This window comes from Ursus maritimus, unplaced genomic scaffold (genome assembly GCF_017311325.1).
Source record: "Ursus maritimus isolate PB19 unplaced genomic scaffold, ASM1731132v1 scaffold_26, whole genome shotgun sequence".
Taxonomy (NCBI): Eukaryota; Metazoa; Chordata; class Mammalia; order Carnivora; family Ursidae; genus Ursus; species Ursus maritimus.
The window spans coordinates 40,346,470-40,367,558 of NW_024425119.1; the positions used below are offsets into that span (position 1 = coordinate 40,346,470).

The 21,089-nt window shown below is 55.7% G+C and overlaps 1 protein-coding gene across 2 annotated transcripts in view; it reads left to right on the forward strand.

Annotated features, from left to right (window-relative positions):
• Positions 1 to 19,446, forward strand: part of ASIC1 (acid sensing ion channel subunit 1) — a 21,380-nt gene extending 1,934 nt beyond the window's left edge. Inside the window, exons 1-10 of one of the 2 annotated variants that reach the window (XM_008704561.2) lie at positions 11,951 to 12,610; positions 15,263 to 15,413; positions 16,030 to 16,157; positions 16,443 to 16,593; positions 16,971 to 17,027; positions 17,484 to 17,637; positions 18,069 to 18,160; positions 18,667 to 18,746; positions 18,835 to 18,939; positions 19,096 to 19,446. In XM_008704561.2, the coding sequence (XP_008702783.2) occupies positions 11,951 to 12,610; positions 15,263 to 15,413; positions 16,030 to 16,157; positions 16,443 to 16,593; positions 16,971 to 17,027; positions 17,484 to 17,637; positions 18,069 to 18,160; positions 18,667 to 18,746; positions 18,835 to 18,939; positions 19,096 to 19,200 (1,683 nt within the window). In that variant the 3' untranslated portion in view covers positions 19,201 to 19,446. Of the gene's footprint in view, positions 1 to 11,950; positions 12,611 to 15,262; positions 15,414 to 16,029; positions 16,158 to 16,442; positions 16,594 to 16,970; positions 17,028 to 17,483; positions 17,638 to 18,068; positions 18,161 to 18,666; positions 18,747 to 18,834; positions 18,940 to 19,095 lie in introns of those variants that run through there. The other variant, XM_040641919.1, reaches the window with a different exon arrangement.
• Positions 19,447 to 21,089: the final 1,643 nt, after the last annotated feature.

The following is a 21,089-nucleotide window of genomic DNA, read 5'->3' on the forward strand; positions in this document are numbered from 1 at the left end:
CCAGGGTTTGAGGAAGGAGAGATTATTTGGGGTACACAGTCATGGCCGAACTGGAGGCTCCCTTTGCTGCTGCTGCTTTTTTTTTTTCATCATCTCTTTGTTTTTTAAAGTGGAGATGCCCCAGAGGCACCTGAGTGGCTCAGTCAGGCGGCTGCCTTCGGCTCAGGTCATGATCCCAGGGTCTTGGGATGGAACCCCGCATCCTGCCTGGCTCCCTGCTCTGCAGGGAGCCTGCTTCTCCCTCTCCCTCTGCCTGCTGCTCCCCCTGCTTGTGCGTGCACAAGCTCTCTCTCTGTGTCCAATAAATAAATAAAATCTTTTAAAAAATGGAGATGCCCCACAGACCCACACACCAGTCCCCACAGAGGGGGCTGCCTCAAAGCCAGCGTCTGGGGGAGGGCTAGGGGAATGGACTTGCATTTCACGTGCCAGGTGGTCCTGGGCAAGTCATGCAGGTTCCCGAGAGGTTACAACCAGACAGAGGCTGGAAAGGGACCAGAGGACCTGAAGCCAGATGTGAAAAATAACACCAGATGAGAGAATGATGCTTGTAACTCTTCAGAATGCTTTGTAGGCTCTCTTCCAATCCCTGGGATAAATAGCCATATTATCTCTGTTTTACAAACGCACAAACGGAGGCACAGACAGGTGGAATGAGTTGCCTGAGCTCAGGCAATTGGTTAGTGACAGGTTCAGGATTAGAACTCATGTCTTGTAAAGTTCCAATCTAGTGTGCTCTTTTTATTACTGTTGCTGCCCGTGGAGTCATTGTGTCCACTTCCAAGTCTGATCGTTGCTCTTTGAAAACCTAGTCTCCCCAGGACCCCCTTGCTCTCCATGCCTGCCCCTAATTCTCTGCTCTCAGAGACTCCCTTTTCTCCCTGCCCATTTTCTCCCCTACTTGCCTGCTACCTCCTAGCATTATGGGAGCATAACTGCATTTGTTGGTGTAGAAATGTTGGAGCCATGGTACTGCTTGAGGTTACACAAGAATTCCCCATCTCTTTAAGCGCAGCTCTGCAGACCAGTCTCCTTGGGCTTTTGTCAGCCCTGCCACGCGAAGGTTACATGACCATACTCCTTGCTGAGCCAAGCTCAGGAAAGTCCTGGATTCTCCAGAGCCTGAGACCAAAGGGTTCCCAGGCTCACCAACTATGTAGCCATGAGTAGTAGAAGTTAGGTGAGCATGAAAGGCCGAGCTTTCCTCCTCTGCATCGTACCCAATACACAGCAGAAGAGCGCAACACGAAAGAGAAAACCCATTAGCTTGGATGGTTTGTAGTACTGGATGAAGGGCAGAATACCTGGCTCACACTGAGAAGGTGGGGGTTCACTTAGTCCATAGAAAGTGTTCGGTTGGGGCTCCATTTGTCCCTCGTGTCCAGAAAGATTCCAAGTGGTGATGCTAGGACATGTTGGATTCATGAAAACGGAGATACTGAAATGTGACTGGTCCATGTTATCTGAGGGGACAATTCTAAGTAGTCAGATGGAGATATGATTGGTTCACAAAGTTCTGGAGCCATCTGAGTTTTTCCTCTTGCTTGAGGTGGGGGTGGGGGGGGTATGAGAGCTAGTAGCCTGCAGGCAGGCCCAGCACTAGCATTTCTGGGTTCTGGGTTGCCAGGGAAGACTAGGTTTTTGATGTTTCTGAGCCCAGGTCAAAGACTGGACCCTGAATCTGGCTGCACCCAAGGCGCTCAGCCCCTCATTCTACCCCCTCTCTCATTGACCTCCCTGCCCACCGTTTCCACGTCAGGAACTCTACCACTTCTGCCCGTAGGGATATTCCTATACAGATGCGAGTTTGGTTGTGAGTCTATGTCTGATGTCTCCCTGGGGGAAAAGAAGGGCTCCGGCACCCTCCTCCAGCTCCCTGGTACCAAGGGGTGTAGACACTCCTTGCCTGATGCTCCGCCTTCTCTCTGTTCTCCTTTGGTGTAATCGTTAACGTCTGCCTCTCCAGCCCTGCCATTCTCTGCTGGGCCAAGAGGTGTGTATCTAGCCCCTGGCCAGGTGTGGCACTGATAGAAAACATTTGCCTATCGGGTCAGAGCTTAGGAGAGACTGTCTTGGCATCTTCTGCTGCTTTGAAACAGAGTTCTAACTGGGAGTCCAAGCCCTGGCTCAGAGTTTTTGCAAAATAGAATGTGCGCAGGTGCATGGGAAGTCCGCTGTGAGTTTCCAAGTGAGAGAGCTCATCCAACTTGTGAGAACCCTGCTCACAGAGGACAGTTCGGGAGGCATAGGAAGGGGCATACCCTGGTCCCTCAGAGACCCCAGCTCCTCTGGCGGGGCTCTGCAGTGACGGGTGTTCCCCTCAGATGTGCTTCTGAATCCAGCTCAGCCATGGGGGGATGGACTGGTGGTCACAGAGTGTCTGACTGGGTCCATCCCCCAGCTGTAGCTGAGTCAGCTGGGGAGAGTGGGGATAAATATGGGGAACCTGGGCTAAATCTGGGAGAAACTGGTTTCAGACTGAAGAGGCAGAGGGTAGACCTTTGTAGCTCTCTCCTGAGCCACCAAAAAAGCAACCAATGATCCCACTCTCGAGGACCCCTCTTCCCTGGCCACCTCTTGTCCTCTGAGGTGGGGTGTTTGGTTGCCAGGGCAACAGGGTCTGAGGCTCTGCTCTCCCACCCCGCGTCTAGGCCAGTCAGGTCCAGGCAGGGCAGGGGTTCCACGGGGGGGGGACTGGGGGCGCAGCTGTGTGCCTGTGTCTGGGTGGGGGCCGGAGGGAGTGTACGCACTCGCAGCTGCCGCCAGCCTCCAGCTGCACGTTATCTGTCCCTGGCAGGGGGAGCGCCTGTGTGGCTGGAATGCTGAGCAGCACCGAGGGGAGGGGGCTGGCAGATGGCGGCCCAGTCAGCCCTCTGCCGCCCCCTCCTCCAGCTGAGACCCAGAGCTTCTGCCTGGGGGCGAGAGAGCAGGCAATTCATTTCTGGACCCTGGAAGAAAAGGAAGGGGAGGGCAGAAAATGGAAATCTTGGGGGTGAGTGTGCAGTGGAGACAGTAATTTCTCTCAGGAGGGGGTGGAATTGGGGGACAAGGGATAGGGGACACGAATCCTTGAGGGGGCCCACAGGAGTCCCCCCAGGACCCTGGAGGGGAGGCAGGAATTCCCTGGAGGAGAGATGGAGTGAGAGGGGTTGGCACAGAAATCCCCTTAAGGTTCCAGAGGGGGACAGGACTCCTCCGGAGCGTCTCAGGGATGAGCTGCCCATAGAAGCAGTGGGTATAGCTGGGTGATCCTGGGACCTGGAGAGGGGAGGGAGAGGCCATCTTAAAGCAAGCTGAGCCAGGGATGACAGGTCCCAGAGAGAGCCAGCCCTAGCCTAGGGGCTCCCTTATCCTCAACTTAGCGCTGCCCCTTCACTGACACCCCTCACACCCGCACACACGAGCTTGCCTCACCCGCCTCCCACCCCATAGCAGTCAGACCAGGAGTCCCTGGGGAGGGCCCAGCCTCACTACCTGGGTCTGCAGGGCGTGGAGGGGCTGCTGAAGGAAAAGGCTGCCCAGACTGCTACAGAGAGGAGGGTCCTGGGCCACCCGGCCCAGGGGCAGAGGCCTGGGGGTCTTTGTGTGTGTTGAGGGGGGGCGGGTGGGAAGGCTGTAAGGGGAGCATGACAGATTGCAGCGGGACAGAAGAGAGGCTGGAGTGGAGAGGTTAACTTTGGAGGAGGGCGTTCCTTCCAGCCTATCCTTCCTTTCTCTCCCTCCCCTCAGAAGTGCCTGAGGTTGGAGGGAGGAGACCGGAGTGGAGCCAGTTGCAAGAACCCAGAGGACCCAGGTTGGGGTCTCTCTCCCTCCCTTTCTGTCCCTCTCTCATACACATATACACACAAACGTATTTCCTCTTTCACCCGCTCTCCCTCTCCTTCCTTCCTCCCCTGCCGTTCTGGGCCCCACCCCTCTCCCAGACTGCAGTTAGCTAAGAGGCTACTCTCTAAGTTAATTGATCTCCCGGCTCCTGGCTAAAGTAATAGGGAATTGATGTAAGTAACTAAGTGCCTCTGGGGGCAGAGTCGGGAGCGCAGGGGTGGAGAGGAGGAGCGCTTCCAAGGCTTGGCCTTTCTCCTGCCCCAGCCTGCAGAAAACTCGAAGGTGGGGTCACCGCTGCACCTAGTGTGCATGCAAGCCGCAGGGGGGAGGCCTGCGAGAGGTGCCCTGTGTCTGCCGTGGATGGTTGCTTCTGAGCGCGCTTCAGCTTTGTGGAAGGCAGTTTCGGTCCTGGAGGGGAAAGGACATGGGAGACCGGGGTTGGAAGCGCAAAGCTCCACTCGGTTCCTTCCTGCGAACGAGCGCCTTCCAAGTGCCAGGCCCTGCGCTGGGCACTGGAGGGTAGGGGCGCACAGACCGACCCTGTCCCTGCCCTCGGGGAGCACAGAGTGAAGTGCGGTTCCCAGGGAGGCTCGGAGCTGAGGGGGTGGGGACGGTAACAAAGGCAGCCTTAGGGAGCAAGGAGTGACGTGCCAGGTAGCAGAGGACCCTGGACACCTAGGTGGAGTCCTTCCAATCTCCCCAGCCCAGCTCAGCTATTCAGAAACTCCAGTTTATAGAACGTGGGGCTCTCCCCCACACCGGCCTCCCCCAGCAGAGGCGCGGCCCCCCGCTGTCCAGCAGGGGTCATTGGCTGCCAGCGCTGGAGGTCTGAGGGGTTGGCTCCAGGAGCTTCTACCCACGGCCAAGAACCTTCCAGTCAGGACGCCTGTGTGGGGATTCTAGGAGGCAAAACTGGGAAGCAGGCAGCAGGACTGAGAAGTGGTGCCTAGTTCTGGCGCAGGACGTGGCTGGGCACTGGGACCCCCTGGGTTCTATTTTAGGCATAGTTTCATCTGGCTCCGTTTCTCAGCTTCTAGGCACAATTTCCTGTGGGAAAGGAGGCTCTAAGTGGATGGCTAAATTATTTTTTGCCAAGGGGCAGCCCCTCCTTCAGCTCTGGGACTCTCGGGCTAAGCCCACGCTGGCCCCTACGTGGAACGGCTGTGCGGTACTGACGTTCCCAGACTCGTGGATCAGACATCCTCCTCGTGGAAAACTGTAAAAGGAGCCTGAAGCAGCTCTGCACTCACCTAGAGGGGAAGTTCCCTTAAGAAACTGTAAGGGCAGAGACTCTGCCCCCCCTCCCCCAAGGCTACTCCCCGGGGAGAGGGAGGGCCAGTGGTGGTTTTTCTGAGCTACTGTGAGTTCTTGGAAAGAAAGCCCTTTCCCACCCCTCTCATCCACACCCCCTTGACGTGGCTGCAGTCCCGGGGGGCCTGGGAGGTTGGGCCGTGTAGCTTAGTGCTGTGTGTCTCTAACTGATGCGTCACAGCATCAAGCCAGGCTGGGGACCTCCCTGGGGTGAGACTGCTGCAGTGGCCTTGACCGTGGACAGCAGCCAACTCGGCCTTCCTGTGACACGCTCACTGCATGTGTGGCCCAAGTGTGCAAGCACCCATGTGCACCTCCGTGGGGGGTGTCTGGGAACGTGGATGTGGATTAGGGTGCGAAGTGGACGTGTGCGGATGTGCTTGAGGGTGCACGCAGCTCAGTGCGGTTGTGGGAGGGAGCCTGTGTGCAGGCAAACCTCTGGTCGCATGCAGAGCACATCCCAGCAAAATTAATCATCTCTTCCAGTCGAGCTTTGCAATTTACAAATTCCCTTTACTTTAGCTCATGAGCCTTGCAATTCTGGGGTGCAGGCAGATATTAATATCTTCACTTGAGAGATGAGGAAACTGAGGCTCTGAGATGTTGGGTGACTTGCCCGAGGTCACATAGCCGGTGAATGCCAGAGTGGGACCTTGACTTCAGATCTTCGAAGTCCGAGTTCTTTGCGTGTGACTGTAGGAGCAGGCGTGTGGAGCCAGGGGAGGAGGGTGTCTGGCCCCAGCTGGCCATGCTCTCTAAAGACGCAGGAGGCAGGGCAGAAAAGCGAGGGTGCAAAGGAGAGGGAACCCCAGACAAGGGTTGGCTACACCAAAGCCTTTTGACTCCTCTGCCTTTTCATTGCACCATTTGGCCAAATCCCAACCCTAGCAGATAGGCCCCACCACTGGCTTTCCTCAGATGGCTCTAGGGCAGCCAAGTGCTCCCAGAGGAGGTCACACAAGAGGCCAGCTTGAAATTACCTTGTGCTCACGGTCGACATCCTGAAATGGGCGTGCATTGCCCCCTGGCAACTCCACTGTATTTTCCAAGTCACCTTGCTCGTCCCGATGACTACTGCAAACTTCTCCGCTCATCTCCAACAGCCACCCTTCCTGGCCCCCCTTGCACCCTCGGCAGATAACCTTGCCTCCTGCTTCACAGAGAAGATAGAAGCCTCAGCCAAGCCTATACCCTTCCCGGAGGGGAGCATCCCTCTCATCTAGGCTGAAATCTCAACCTGTTCTTTCCATCTGATCTTCTTCTTCCCGTATAGGAATTTTACCCTAAAGATTCGGCCTCTCCCTCGTCTACAGTCAGTCTCTCCCTCTCCAGTGGAATCTACCTGTTGACACTGAAACATGCTGAGATTCCCCCGTCTTGAAATATACAGCTACAATGACAGCTGATATTTATTGAGCACTAACTAGGTATCAGGGTTGAGGTTAAGATAAGAACGAAAACCAAAGGTCTCTCAACTCCACGGCTCTCTCCAGCTCCCTCTCTCTCTCTCTCTCTCTCTCTGTGCTTTCTTTCCCAGACGAAATTCTGAAAAATGATGTGTATATTCTACTGTCATCATTTTCTCATCTCAGACTCACTCTTCAGTCCCCTTCAGGCTGCCTTCTTCCCACCGTCAGCACTCCACCAAAACGGTTAGGGCTAAGGCCGCCAGCGACCTCCGTGTGGCCAGATCCTGCAAACATTTTTTATTCTTAATCTCTCAATAACATTCAAAATGGTTGACCATCTCCTCTTTTTTAAACTGTTCTGTCCTGGGGCTCCTGTGTGGCTCAGTCAGTTAAGCGTCCAGCACTTGATTTCGGCTCAGGTCATGATCTCAGATTGACCCCTGCATCTGGCTCCGTGCTCAGCGGGGAGTCTGCTTGAGATTCTTTCTCTGTCCTTCTGTCCCACCCTCAGCCCTACTCATCTCTCAAAAAAGAAAAAAAAAAGTGTAAAATATTCCCAACACTCCAGAAAGTTCCTTTGGGCCCCTTCCTAGTCAATACTACCCTGCCAGAGTTAACCATTATTCTGACTTCTGTCCTACAGATGAGTTCCATGTGTTCTAGTTCCTGGGTATATGTATCCTCATACAGTATGCACACTTCTGTGCCCGTTTTCTTTTGCTTATGATTTTGTCTGTGAGACTGTCTCATTTTGTGTGGTGGTAATTAGCACTTTGTCAATGCTATGTAATATCTCATTATATGAATACTCCAAAATGTATTTATCCATTCTACTCTCGCTAGACATTTAGGTTGTTATTAGTTTTTTGGCTATTATAAATAAAGCTACCATGAACATTCTTGTTTGTGCTTTCTGGTTGCCCTATGTACTCATACTTTGGGTATATAAGTAGGGGCCGTGCTTAAGTCAAAGGTTGAGATTCTGTTTGGCTTTGGTGCATATTGACAAATCAGGCTTGATCTCTTTTCCTTCCTTCCTTCCTTTTGACCCTCTATTCTTGGGCCGTCTCGTCTTCACTCATGACTCCAGTCAGCATCTAGACCCTAGCAGGCCAGACGTGTGCTTCCGTCCAGCTCCGTCCTCTCAGCCTCCGTGCCGATGGCCAATCTCCCCCTTCACATCTGCACTTGGATGTCCCCGAGGCTCGAGAAAACCAGCAGGTGCAAAGCCAGATTCACCGTCTTATCTCCCAGACTAGACCCTTCCTTGTGTTCCTGGCCTAGGGAGCCACCCCACCATTCAGCCACTTATGCAAACTAGCAAGCAGCCCTGACACTCCGTCTCCCTCACCTCCCTTAACGGGATCTGCCACTGTTGCCTCCTAAACATCTCCACCCTATCACCCCATTCCAAGCCAGTCCACTCCCTGTCTCACCTACACCCTGCCACGGTTTCCTGACAGGTCTTCCAGCACCCCCTCTGGCTGTTCCAGAGTCGTCTCTTGAAAACACTGCTCTGATCACTTGCAGCACCCCCATGGTGCGCCTCCTGTTGTCCTTGGACCAGAATCTTTGCTGTGGCCTTCAAGGCCCCGAGGGGTCTGGGTCCTGCCTGTTTCTCCAGGCTCTTCTTACCCCGCTGTGGCTCTCCAGCTATACCCTTCTCCTCGGGCTTTCCCCTTACCCCACCTGGGGTCTTCAGGGCCTTTGCATGGCTCTGCTCTCTGGAATATTCTTCCGCCACCCCACCTCATACAGACTTTTACCTAATTACTTCTCCTTATTCTTTAGATCACAATTCAAGCATCACTTCCTCAGAGAAACCTGCTTTGATTCCCCAAGCCAGGTCAGATCCCTGTCACTCACTCCCATAGAGCAAGACTGTCTTTTCATAGCACTTATCATGAGTTGCAAATACTTTTGCAATTTTTAGAAAATGGTGTCTGTCTCCCCTTTAGACAGCAAGCTTCACAAGGGCAGGACCGCGGTCCACTGTCTATTCTCCATGTGTCCTCAGCACATAGACACTCAGTAAATATTTGACGAGTAAACGAAAGAACGAAGGAGGGAGGCATTTGCAGGGGGAATGACCTAATTCTAGTCTCATGCCCACCACTTGCTCTCCATGAAACTTGAACAGGTCACAGTGCCTCAGTTTCCTCATTTGTCATATAAGGGTGAGGTTACTCAAACCTGCTTATTTCGCTAGGTTGTGTAAGGATCCCATGAGGTGGCTACTGAAAAGCATGAAACAGAAGTGGGGAGCAGCCCGGCGTGTTTAGAAGGAAACGCGGAGAAAGTCAGAAACCACTGAGTGGCCACACACAGTTTAAGAGCGGTACCGGGGAGGGACTGACATGGGGAAGGGTTGCCTCCTTGGACAGAGGATTCAGAAGTGGGTGTTGTCCTGCATGGGTGTCTGCTCGGCCACTTCTCCTGGGGCCCCTGTGTGCTCGGGGGTCTGTGTGTGCTGCTTGAGACTTTCCTTAATTCTCATTACCGCGAAAACTTTGGATTTGTCTACCGGAACAAGATGAGGCGGGAGAGGATGTTCGAGGAGGGAGGAAATGCGGTTGGGGTGCGTGTGTGTGTGTGTGTGTGTGCGTGTGTGTGTGTGTGTGTGTGTGTTGCCCCACAAGGGAGCTGTGCGTGGTGATGTGTAGGTGTGCCGTGTGGGTGTTTGTGTTGGTGTGGGGGAGGCCCACACCACCCTGGATTTGCTGTCCTCTGAAGCTGCTGTGTGTGAGCGTGTCCTTCTGTCTGGTGAAGCCCCGAGGGGGAAGTGTCCCCTGCCTCAGTTTCTTCCCTCTGGAGGGCTAAACCACTTCCCCTTCCAGGAAGTCTGAAGGAGGGGAACGACGCCCTCTAGTGGGTGTGAAACACACGGGCAGCGGCAGCTCCCCCCCACCCCACCCAGGCTAGAACTTACCTCTGTAGCACATTCTGAGGTCGTGCAGGGCCCTCTGAGAGCTGAGGTCTGGGAGGGGGAAGCAAATGCCCACAGGACCGGAAACAGAAAAGGAAGCCCTGAATTCAGGCAGAAGTAGCCCGAGGACAACGGCTGGAGGTGTGGTGGGGGCTTCTCTCGCTCCTCATCTCTGCAGTGACTTCTGTGGTTGCCCTGGGTGTTCCTGGTCTTCCTTGGTTCTCGTTTCTTCACATGGTCCCTGAGTCTTGCTCCTTCATTCTCACTGTCTCTGTCCTCAAGGAGCTATTGGTTACTACTCATGCCTGAAGGGACTTGAACAGAATTGGCCCCTTCATTCTGTTTCCTGGGTGGCTACTCTCTATGTCCTGTGCAGTCAGGGAAGTCTTCTTGGAGGAAGTAATGTGTGAGTAAGGTCTTGAAAAATGAAGAGAAATTCTCCAGATGGGAGTCCAGGGAAGGCGTGGAGCTGTGGATGAGCCTAGCAGGTCTGCAGAATGGGAGAAGGGCATGGTGGCGGGACGCTAGACTGCTATGGAGGGATGGGGAAGGGAGGCTGGAAGGTAAATTGCAAAGGCCTCACATAGCTTTTCCTGAGATGGGGGTGATTTTACCAAGAGGCACAAGGGAGTGAAGAAGGTCTCTGCACCAGAGAACAGTCAGAATTACATAGAGAATTGTATAATGTGGGGAGAAACTGTGGGGAGGTAGGGAGTTAGGGAGACCAGTTGGAAGCCAGTGTTTAGGCGAAAGAGGTGGAGGCCGGTCTGAGGGCAATGGTGAAAGGATGGAGAGGAGCCAGATCTCAAAGGCTGCTCTTCCTTTGGGGCCTCTGTGTCCCTGGCAGCAAAGCTGAGGCCGAGGTCCCACATCAGTCAGTTCTGTTGGAACTTGGCATCTTGCCTCCCATCCCTAACATACTCCAGGGTCCCTGCATGCAAATGGAGAAGGGAAGAGGTATAGGAGCAGGGAGGGAGGGGGAAAAAGGAGGGGGAGGGGGGGAGGGGGCTGTGGGACGGTTAAGGAATGGCGAGGCCCAAGTAGACTCATCTGACCCCCACTGCTTTGTCTCTGGCCCTGCAGAGAAAGGGTTAACATGCTTCCCCTCCCTCCCTCCCTTCCACTCCTCCCCTCAGGTCACCTTCTAGGCCCTGGAGACTTGACTGGTGGCTCAAGTTCCTTAATCAGTGGCCCTGAGTAACCAGAGCACACAGAGGGGCCAGGGACTTGGGGTCAGAGAATGGTAAACTGGGGGCAAGGGGAGTGTCAGAGACTGAGGGGCTAAGGCTGAGGGTTTTGGGGGGCACCCCAGGTTGGTTCCTGATGGTCTCCACCTGACCTAGCAGATTGCTCTGATCTCACTTTCTTCCATCTACCAGAAAGAATTCCTCGAACTCCTCTCCTGGACCTTGAGGGGTGGGCAAGCTGGGAGGGGGGTGGTGATCTGACGGGAAGCTTTTCAGCTGCAAGAGTCGGGGTCCCTCCCCCCTGGTGCCGGGAAGTGGCCATAAATGAGTCTGTGGTCAGTGAGAGACCTCTGCTAATGGAACCTGGGCTGCCCCCCAAGCCACAGAAGGGAAAAGTGGAGGAGGGGAGAGTGACGTAAGTGCAGCTCAGCATGGGGGAGGGTGCTGACTTGAAGCTCAGCCAGGGTCAGGGGAGGGAGGGGAGGATAAATGGGGTCAAGGACTGGCTGGAGGGAAAGTGGGGGTCAAGACAATGATTGCAGGAGAATTAAGGGTTCAGGAAGTAACAGAGTGAATTGGGGTCACGGCAGTGACTGAAAGGGAACTGGGGTCTTAGGAGTGTATTGGGAGAAGGTGGGGGTGTGGTCAGTGAAATAACTGGGGGGATTATGAGTCAGGGGAAGTCAAGGAGGAATCAGAGGTCTGAGAGAGAGCCGAGGGAGTGCGGAGGCTCCAATGTCTCAGGGGAAAACGGCTGCACCAGGAGAGAATGGGGGCGAGGACCCAGAATTGGGGTAGGAAGACCCAGGGAGATGCTGAGGAGCAGATGGGAGGGTGACGGGGAGCTTGAATGTCATGGGGGAGGGGCAGGGACTGTTGCTCCGGACTGTGGGAGCAGAGGAATCGGCCAGGTCCCATCTCACCTGGAGCCCCGAGGCTTTTCCAGGGTTTCCACTATCTTCCACCCTCTCTGTCCAGCTAGAGCTGGTGTCCAGAAAGGGGCTCCGGCCCCCCTCCTCTCCATCTGCCTCCCTTTCCCACTGCCATCCATTATTCATCAGCCCAGACGCCCGCCTGCCCGTCCTGGCAGGGCAGGCGGGTCCTCCTCTCCACGCCCCGCCCCATCTCAGCCACACGGCCACCGAGGCCGGCGAGGAGGAGCCGCCGGCTGCCCGGGCTGCGGAGACCTGGCGGCCGGGCTGGGTGGCTGGCCCTGCCGGATCCTGCCCGAGCTCACATCTGCTTCTCCCTTCTCCTGCCGATCCCCCGGTGCCAGGAAGCCCCGGAAGGAGATGCCCATCCAGATTTTCTGCTCTGTGTCCTTCTCCTCTGGAGAGGAGGCCCCAGGGCCCTTGGGAGATGTTTGGGGTCCCCAGCAGCGGCGGCGGCAGCGGGACAACTCAGAATCAGAAGAGGAGGAGGAAGAGAAGGAAAAGGAGGCAGTGAGGAAGGCGGCTAGAGAGGGGGATTCACCCGTGGATTTGGTGGCCTTTGCCAACAGCTGCACCCTGCACGGCGCCAGTCACATCTTCGTGGAGGGGGGTCCGGGCCCGAGGCAGGCCCTGTGGGCAGTGGCCTTTGTCCTGGCACTGGGCGCCTTCTTGTGCCAGGTGGGGGACCGCGTCGCCTATTACCTCAGCTACCCGCACGTGACTCTGCTGGACGAGGTGGCCACCACGGAGCTGGCCTTCCCGGCCGTCACCCTCTGCAACGCTAATGCCGTGCGCCTGTCCCAGCTCAGCTACCCCGACTTGCTCTACCTGGCCCCCATGCTGGGGCTGGACGAAAGTGATGACCCTGGGGTGCCCCTCGCCCCCCCGGGGCCCGAGGCCTTCTCTGGGGAGCCCTTTAACCTGCACCGCTTCTACAATCGCTCCTGCCACCGGCTGGAGGACATGCTGCTCTATTGCTCCTACTGTGGGGGGCCCTGTGGCCCTCACAACTTCTCAGTGGTGAGTGGGGGCCCACGCCTGGCGCAGCACCCCAAGAGTGTCTGCCGTGGCTCACCCTTTCTGAGCTCTCCCTGGGCTACACGGCCATCCTGCTCCTCCCCCACCTCTCCTGGAAACCCCCCCCCTTCCTGACAGGCCTCAGGGAGGCCTGGCCACTGTGCTCGCCCTGGGAGCCCCAGGGTCTGGGGCTAGGCTGCTGTTTTCAGGTCTGTACCAGTACTGCTCTTCCTGTTAGAATCTGGAAATATATCTGTGCCGGTTGGTAATTAGTTGCTGCCCCAAGGCCCCTGGTGTCTCCCTGAATATTCTCCAGCATCTCCAGTCCTTCCCCAGACCTCCCTATGATCCAGCAGGGCCTAGGACCTTCCTCTGTCTTTGAGGTCAACCTTTGATCTGATGGTGGGTACCCATAGCTGGCCTTAACAATTTTGACTATGACCCCTGGACTGGAGCTGGGGCAGGTGTCACTTGGTCTCTGGAGGTGCAGGAGAAAGGTGTGGGAGGGAGGTGAAGGGGTGAGGACAGTCCCCGACTCCACCCTGCCACGCCCCTTCTCAGTAGTGACCACGGTGGGGACTTAAGTGCATCCTCACTTGTTCTCTCAGTGCTCCTCCTACAGTGTGTGTGTGTGTGTGTGTGTGTGTGTGTGTGTGTGTGTGTGTGTCTGTCTATCTGAGGGAGAATAGTAGTCCTCCTCTAAATCTTCCCCTCCTCCCAGCTCTAAGTGATCAGGGATCCTCTTGCCTGGGGAAGCCCTCAGTGGGGAGTCAGCCTCCTGCTTGCCCTCCCACTCTGGAGTCTAGGGCCTTCCTTGCTGAGGGACCAAGTGACACCCCATCCCCTCCCCAGTTCAGCCTCCAGTTCTGTCTGGCCTGACTCCTCTTCTGCCCCCTTCCAGGTGCCAGATGCCAGGCCTTCCCTTCCCACACACCTATCCCCCAGTCCCCCTCCTCCCTGGCGCAGGAGCAGGTGGGTGACATCATATAAGCGTGTCGTGGACCAATTGCAGACAGGAATCTGGAGGTTTTGGCCACTGGGCCTCAGGCAGACCAGGAAATATAGGAACATGGGATAAAGAAGGAGTCAACCAGGCTTCCTCCGGACCTAAGGGTAGAGCAGACACTTCTCACACAGAACCACCAGGTGGCAGCAGCAGTCCACGGGTCCCCAGCACAGCGCTCAGCCCAAGCAAGGCTGGCGTTCTCAGCCACCTGGAGTCCCTCAGGTTCCCAGATGGAGGGTGGGCACGGGTGTGCGTCTGGAGCCTGTGACCGAATGCCATAAAACCTCGTAGCAGGCTGGGGGGTTAGGAGTCGTTGGAGTTCTCTCTCTGCCTCATCTGTGAACTTTGCCCTTTCTTTTCTGGATGGGGGAGGAGGCTGTTCTAGGAAGTGGGAAGGGGACTAGTAACCCCCACACCCATGACTGCTCTGGTCTGGCCTGACACGGTCTCTCTCTTTCTCTGCGCCATGTCTGTACTTACCTTCTGACTCACTTTGTGGGCTGTCACCATCACAGTAGGAAAAGCACATTCACCCCATTCGTGGGAATCTGGAAACATTCCGAGAAACCGTGGGGAGAGGGCCATAAAGAATGGGTTCACTCTTGTCTCTGAGGCTGTGTCATCAGAGCTGTGATAAGGGCTGCTCTGAGGCATGGGGTGGGAAGACTGCCCCCAGGGCTGAGCGCTCCACTGAGGCCCTCTTAGTTCTCTGCAGAAGCACATGTCATGCCCTGGATGCTTAGTACCAAATCCTGGGCGAGGAGGGGCTGGGGCTTGGGTGAGCATGGTCCTTGGGAGGGCAGCTGGGTCTGCTTTCAGGTTCTGGTGATGACGGGACAATGATGGACACAAGGGGAAATGGCTGGAGAAAACGAAAAAGCTTAGCTTGGCTTGGAGGAAGGACGTTGGGGAGAGCAGGATTTCAGATGCCTGGGGCAAAATCCGTGAGAAGAGAAGATCTATCTCAGAAGGCCCCGTGAGCTTGGGCCTGAGGAGAGGGTCCCAAGGAGGGACCGGGAGTATGGCAGTGACTGGATCCTGGCAACAAGCTGTATATGTCAGGGTCCCAGCAGGAAAAAGACTGCCACTCAGATAGTTCAATTGAAAAGACTTGAACAAAGGGACTGTTTGTAGAGCCGTGGGCAGGGTGAAGAAAACTCTGCCTGAAGGGGCCTGAAGCACCTAGTGATAGTGGGAAATTGTCACATACAGGCTAAAGGGGCACAGGGAAGCAGCAGTCCTTTGCAGGGAGCCCTTCTGGCAGGATGTATAGTCTCAGAGGGTAGAAACCACTGCCAGAGCATTCTCGGAGGGGTGAGCGGTGGGGAAGGGTGAATACCCTGAGCTCTCCCTCCTTCTGCCCTCTGATCCCTCACTGATGGCTCCCATTGACCAAACCCAACCCAAAGCCTGTACAGTGGCAGAGGAGCACGGGCTGTGCGCTCTACTGGGATCAGCTTTCCCAGGCCCACATCAGGGCAAAGAAGGGCAGAGAATGAGCGGGAAGGAGGGCAAACGGAGAATAGGCTGCACAGAAGGGACAGTTCTTGAAGTGTGTTGAGATCCCAGCAGCAGAAGGGTCTGGAGCAGCCCTTAGTAGGTAGGGGGTGCTGGCAGGACTCTCAGGCTCTCTGCTCTGCCCTCACCAGGTCTTCACACGGTATGGCAAGTGCTACACATTCAACTCTGGCCGAGATGGGCGTCCACGGCTGAAGACCATGAAGGGTGGGACTGGCAATGGGCTGGAGATCATGCTGGACATCCAGCAGGACGAGTACCTGCCTGTATGGGGAGAGACTGGTATGTCACTTCTTTCAGGGGCCCCTTCCCATGGCCCTAGCCTTCGGCCTCCACCAGGGGACTCCTGAGATCCACTGTGAGACCTGAGACAGGACTTGGGGTCTCCTCCCTTCCTCCCAGCATCTTGCCATCTCCATCTCCGACTCTACCTGACTGCCACCCTTACAGTTCTCTGGCTCCCCCTTCCTGGCTCAGTTACTCTCCAAGGTAACCAGCCATCCCTTTCCATCAGTGGCCGCCACTCACTCTATAACTCCCTCTCTTCTTGGGCTGCCTGCCGTCAGCCTGGTCTCGGAGGACCTTGGGGCTGAGAGTGCTAGGGAGAAAGGAGACAAGGAGGGGGAGAAATAGAGAGTGTCTGGAAAAGAATTTGAAACACCAAGATGCATAGACGAAGCCAGGTAAGAAAAGTACGTAGGATACAAGTTTCATCAGGGCAGCTAGCGAACCCGAAAGGAGGCTGGGGATGAGCTAGGGCCCCCATAGACTAACCCCTTCCCCAGTGTCCCAGTATGCACTGTGCTTATCCCTAGGAGAGGTAGCATGGCCCCAGCTCTGAAGGAGGTTAGGGAGTCAGAAGCCCTTCCGATACACCCCCTGCCCCTCATTCCCATAGATGAGACGTCCTTCGAAGCGGGCATCAAAGTGCAGATCCACAGTCAGGATGAACCTCCCTTCATCGACCAGCTGGGCTTTGGTGTGGCCCCAGGGTTCCAGACCTTTGTGTCCTGCCAGGAGCAGCGGGTGAGAGGGCCACAGGAGGCTGGTCCCAGGGTGGGGTGTTGAGGGGGCAAGATGGAGTGGTGAGTAATCAATACAGGAGGGACGGGTGAGCTAGGGCCTGGGTACCGATCTGACGAGTGAGCAGCATGAATGAACAGGAATGCTCTGTAAACTCTGAGACCCTCAGAGTCTGCGGAGGGACAGGGAGCAGGACTCCCGAGTTCTGCGTCTTGTCAGAGAAGTCCATCAAGGTGACTCGGGGAGAAGTCCCCACACCCCCTCCCAGCTCCCCGGCTCTCCCAGCAGCTCATCTACCTGCCCCCGCCCTGGGGCACCTGCAAAGCTGTTACCATGGACTCGGATTTCTTCGACTCCTACAGCATTACTGCCTGCCGCATCGACTGTGAGACACGCTACCTGGTGGAGAACTGTAACTGTCGCATGGTGCACATGCCAGGTCAGGCCCCAAAGCTCCAAACACGATCTGGGGACCCCTCAGCCTGCATGGCCCCTCACCAGTTCCCCACGCATATCAGCCTCCTGCCAACATGGAAGCAGGATTCAATGGCTTCTCCCCACCCCAGTTCTAGCCCCATTCCATACTTCTATGGTCTTGTCCCTCTCACCTCAATTCCTGCCTGTCCCCACAGAAATGTGCAGGAAGGGGTCTAGGAGGGACAGACTGTGAGGTGGGTCACCTTCAGGACACACTGGGGGCTGGCTAGTCTGCCCTCCCGCCCGCTCCCATCTTCCAGTTTCTAGGCTCTTGGTAGCACCATCATCACGAGACCCTTTAATCTCCGTCCTGCACCACTGTCTTTTCTCCTCGGTTAGGGGATGCCCCATACTGCACTCCGGAACAGTACAAGGAGTGTGCGGATCCTGCTCTAGGTGAGCACCCCCGTCTCGGGGCGGTTCCGGGGGAACGAAGGAGCCCCGTGCACTGGGGTTGCAGACCAAGTTCCCAGAAGCTTCAAATAACTCCTGGATCAGGCTTCGCTCGAACTCTCTTGTGTCTGACGTTAGCAAGGCTGGGAATAGCATCTCTAAAGGCCCCTGTGAAAAATGAGCGGGAGTACCTGGGGGGGGGGGCCTCACCCTCTCTCATCAGCATCTCAGCTGGTTGACCCCTGAGGGCCCTAAGGCAATGAGATACAGGATTAAGAAATACCCGTGGGGAGCTGGGTGAGGACCAGCACAGGGCGGGCACAGGGCTGAGGTAAAGGACAGGTCAGAAAAAGAGAAAGGGGCCCAGGCTTCCTTTCGACAGGGCCAGGATGTTCCCGTTGGGAAGGTGCTGGCCGAAGGGCACCACTCAACTGATGCCTCTCGCCTGGTCGGGCACAGACTTCCTGGTGGAGAAGGACCAGGAGTACTGTGTGTGTGAAATGCCATGCAACCTAACCCGCTATGGCAAGGAGCTGTCCATGGTCAAGATCCCCAGCAAAGCATCAGCCAAGTACCTGGCCAAGAAGTTCAACAAGTCTGAGCAGTACATAGGGTAAGGGCTCTGACTGTGCAGGGCAGGGCCTTTGGGCTGGGACTGTCAAGGGTGTGAGTGGGCTTTGAGGGGCCAGCAGACAGGAGGAGATTGAGATGACAAAGGGAAGGCAACCAAAGAGTCTGGGATGGGCACGGAGGGCAGATCAAGCTGGAACAAGCAAAGGAAGCACCTCTCTTTCCTCCTTGTTTCATTCTGCATCTTCATCTGCACGGCTGTAACTGGGATCACGCCATGCTTGCCAGCGTGCAGAGCGTCTTTTCGTTTTTGCCATCACATTTGATCCTCATGACAATTCTACAAGGCACGTACCCCCATCAACATCTCATTTTATGGATGCAGAGACAGATTCAGAGAGGGTAACTTGCTAAGGTCACCGCCAGTGAGAGACAGAGATGTGACTTGAACCTCCTCCCCCAACCCCTTTACAGGGAGAACATCCTGGTGCTGGACATTTTCTTTGAAGTCCTCAACTATGAGACTATTGAGCAGAAGAAGGCCTATGAAATTGCAGGGCTCCTGGGTGAGCTGCTCATGGCACTGTCCCCTTCCCATGCCGTGGGCATGGTACGACAGCCTACCACCCAAAGCAGGCTGCCCACCTCTGTCCCATAAGTTCCTTCCTCCCCTGCCACCCCCCCCCCAGGGCTTTCCCCAAACTCTGTTGTCTTGGTATGTAGTGGGAGGAGGGGGCCGAACCTTCGCTTAGGGCAAAGTGGAAGAGACAGGCCTGTGGGCATAAATGGGGGACTATTTCATAAGCCTGTGAAAATTTACCCAGAGAATGAATATTGGGGTATTTTATATTTTCTGAATAATACCTGTTTGCTTTAGAAAAGTAGAAAAATGCAGAAAAACAGAGAGAAGAAAATAAGAACGCCACCAGAATTGCTTTGTGCTCCTTCTGTACAAAAGCTGTCAATCTTTTTGCAAATATGACTTGCCTGCCCCTGTCCCAGTAAGCTCGGCTGCTTCCACGGTGTCCTGACACCACTGACCTTCCCGTGCCCGCCCCCCCAACCCTCGCAGGTGACATTGGGGGCCAAATGGGGCTGTTCATTGGGGCCAGCATCCTCACGGTTCTGGAGCTCTTCGACTACGCTTATGAGGTAAGCGGGGGCGGGGCGTTGGGGTGGAGCCACGGGAGGGGCGGGGTTCCAGCCCGCCCAACCACTCACCACCCCACCTCCGTCCCAGGTCATTAAGCACAAGCTGTGCAGAAGAGGAAAGTGCCAGAAGGAGGCCAAACGGAGCAGCGCTGATAAGGGTGTGGCCCTTAGCCTGGATGACGTCAAAAGACATGTGAGGGAGCGCGAGAGAGGTGCCCTCCGGCCCCGCCCCTTCCCCCACCCCAGGTCCACCCCCCCATTGCCACCTCTTCTCCTCTGCCTCCCTCACGCCCCAGGGCCACCTGTGGCCCTTCCTATAACCAGTCCCTGTCCTATTCCGTTCCCCTAGAACCCGTGTGAGAGCCTCCGGGGCCACCCCGCTGGGATGACGTATGCTGCCAACATCCTACCTCACCATCCGGCCCGAGGCACTTTTGAGGACTTTACCTGCTGAGCCCCGCAGGCCACTGTACCAAAGGCCTAGGTGGGGAGGGCTAGGACAGTAAGGGGGCCCTCGGCCGCGCTCCCCCCACATCTGCCCTGGGGACTCACTTTCCCCTCCCAAGGTAGTTCCCCACTCCTGGGCAGTCCTTTCCTCTTATCTGTGGTGAGGAAGGAATCTTGACCATAGAGCCCTCTCCCTGCCTCTATCCCATTCTTTTTATTTTTACTGAAACTAATCTTAAAAAAAAAAAAACAACTAAACTAAAAAGAGAGAATGGGGCAGATGACCTCAGGCTGCCCCTCTCTGCTCCATGCTGCCTCCCCCAGCTCCCAGCCTGAATTCTGTCTGTCTGGCTGTCTGTCATCTGAGTGTCCACCTACATTCTGCTGCCACCAGTCACCAAAGCCCCTCCCAGTGGGGGGTGGAGGGGATCCTTGGGGTCTAGAATTTGGCCCCAAACCAGAGAATGTACCTTGAAGGGGAGGGCTAGTGGGGGGGGCTTCCCCAGCCTTAAGAGACCCTCTCAGCCCAGTGACCCCCCAACCCCAAGTCTCCAGGCAGGAACTAAGACCCTAGTCCCCATCCCCACCCCCTTACATGTGAAGTCTCTAGGGAGTTGGGGGCAGGGGATCCCCGGAAGAAGTGGATGATGGGGAGAAGATGTGGCCCTGGTGCTGTAGGCCACATCCTGATACCTATAAGTTCACCCCCACCCTGCAACTGCTGGAGAGAAATTCCAAGAGGTAGCACTCCTCTACCATCCCATGAAAGATCCAGCTGGTTGGCTTCCAGCTCAGGGAGAGGGGCACTGGTGCCTAACCTCACTGGTCCTTCTCCCAGGGGCCCCTGCAGAGGGCCACATCCATAAATTTTCTTATGGAACTCTCCCAAGTCCTCTTCCCCAACTTCATTTGCTTCTCTCAACAACCTCATCTGCATTTTCTATTTCTATATGATACAGACTCTATATTGCTATATCTCTGTATATACTTTCCCCTAACTCTGTCTGTCTCTACCCCATCCCCTCTTGTCTCTAAGAACCATCCTCCCACCCAAAGTTCCCCTTTCTGTGTTTCTACTCCCTCCCTGGTCTCTGAATGCCTTCGCCTGTATAAAGAGTTGGACTCTCTCCCCTGGTGTCTGTACTGTGTACACACATCCCTCTGAGAAGCACAAGGAGACGACACGCGCATTGTAACCTTCACACTGTCTCGGTGGCGACATAAAGGAAGCTGTGAATCACAAGCTCTGCCTCTTTCTGGCCTCACCCTCTCCCCCCAACCCTGGGCACCCTATGCCCTCCCTGTAGCCTTAACATTCCCTCCCCTGTTTCATCATCCCAATGCCCTTTGCCTGGCTGACTGTGGCCTCCCCAGGGAAGGGGTAGCTACAGACAGAGCCCCCACCCAGGGAATGGAGATCTACTCTGCATACTAAGCCAAGGTATCAGAGACAAGGGGAGCTGTGGATTGGTGACTCTGGTAGCTAGAGCAGTGGGGTGCTGACAAGCAGAAGTTGAGGTCCTCAGTCAGTGACCTTTCCTTTCTTCTGGGTGCCCAGCCTCCTTTCCTCACCTGATACCCAAGCCCACCAGTTATATTTTCTGGTGAGGTACGATTTGGTAATGGTGGGGAAAATACAGGCCTAGGGGGATAGTCGAAAGCTCTGCTGTTCTGTCCCTCCCTTCCTATTTTAATGAGAAACGAATGAGGTAGAGGGCCTGCCATGCCCCCTCCCCCAGGCACTTCTCCTAGGCCAGAGCCCTACCCCTTCCCAGGCCTTCTCTGCCCAACTCTCTCTTGGTCTCCAACCCTAGAACAGGACTTTGGCAGGTCACCTGTGCATTGGCCTGGAGCTGGAGAGTAAGGCTATGGGATTTTGGGGAACTCCTGGTTCCT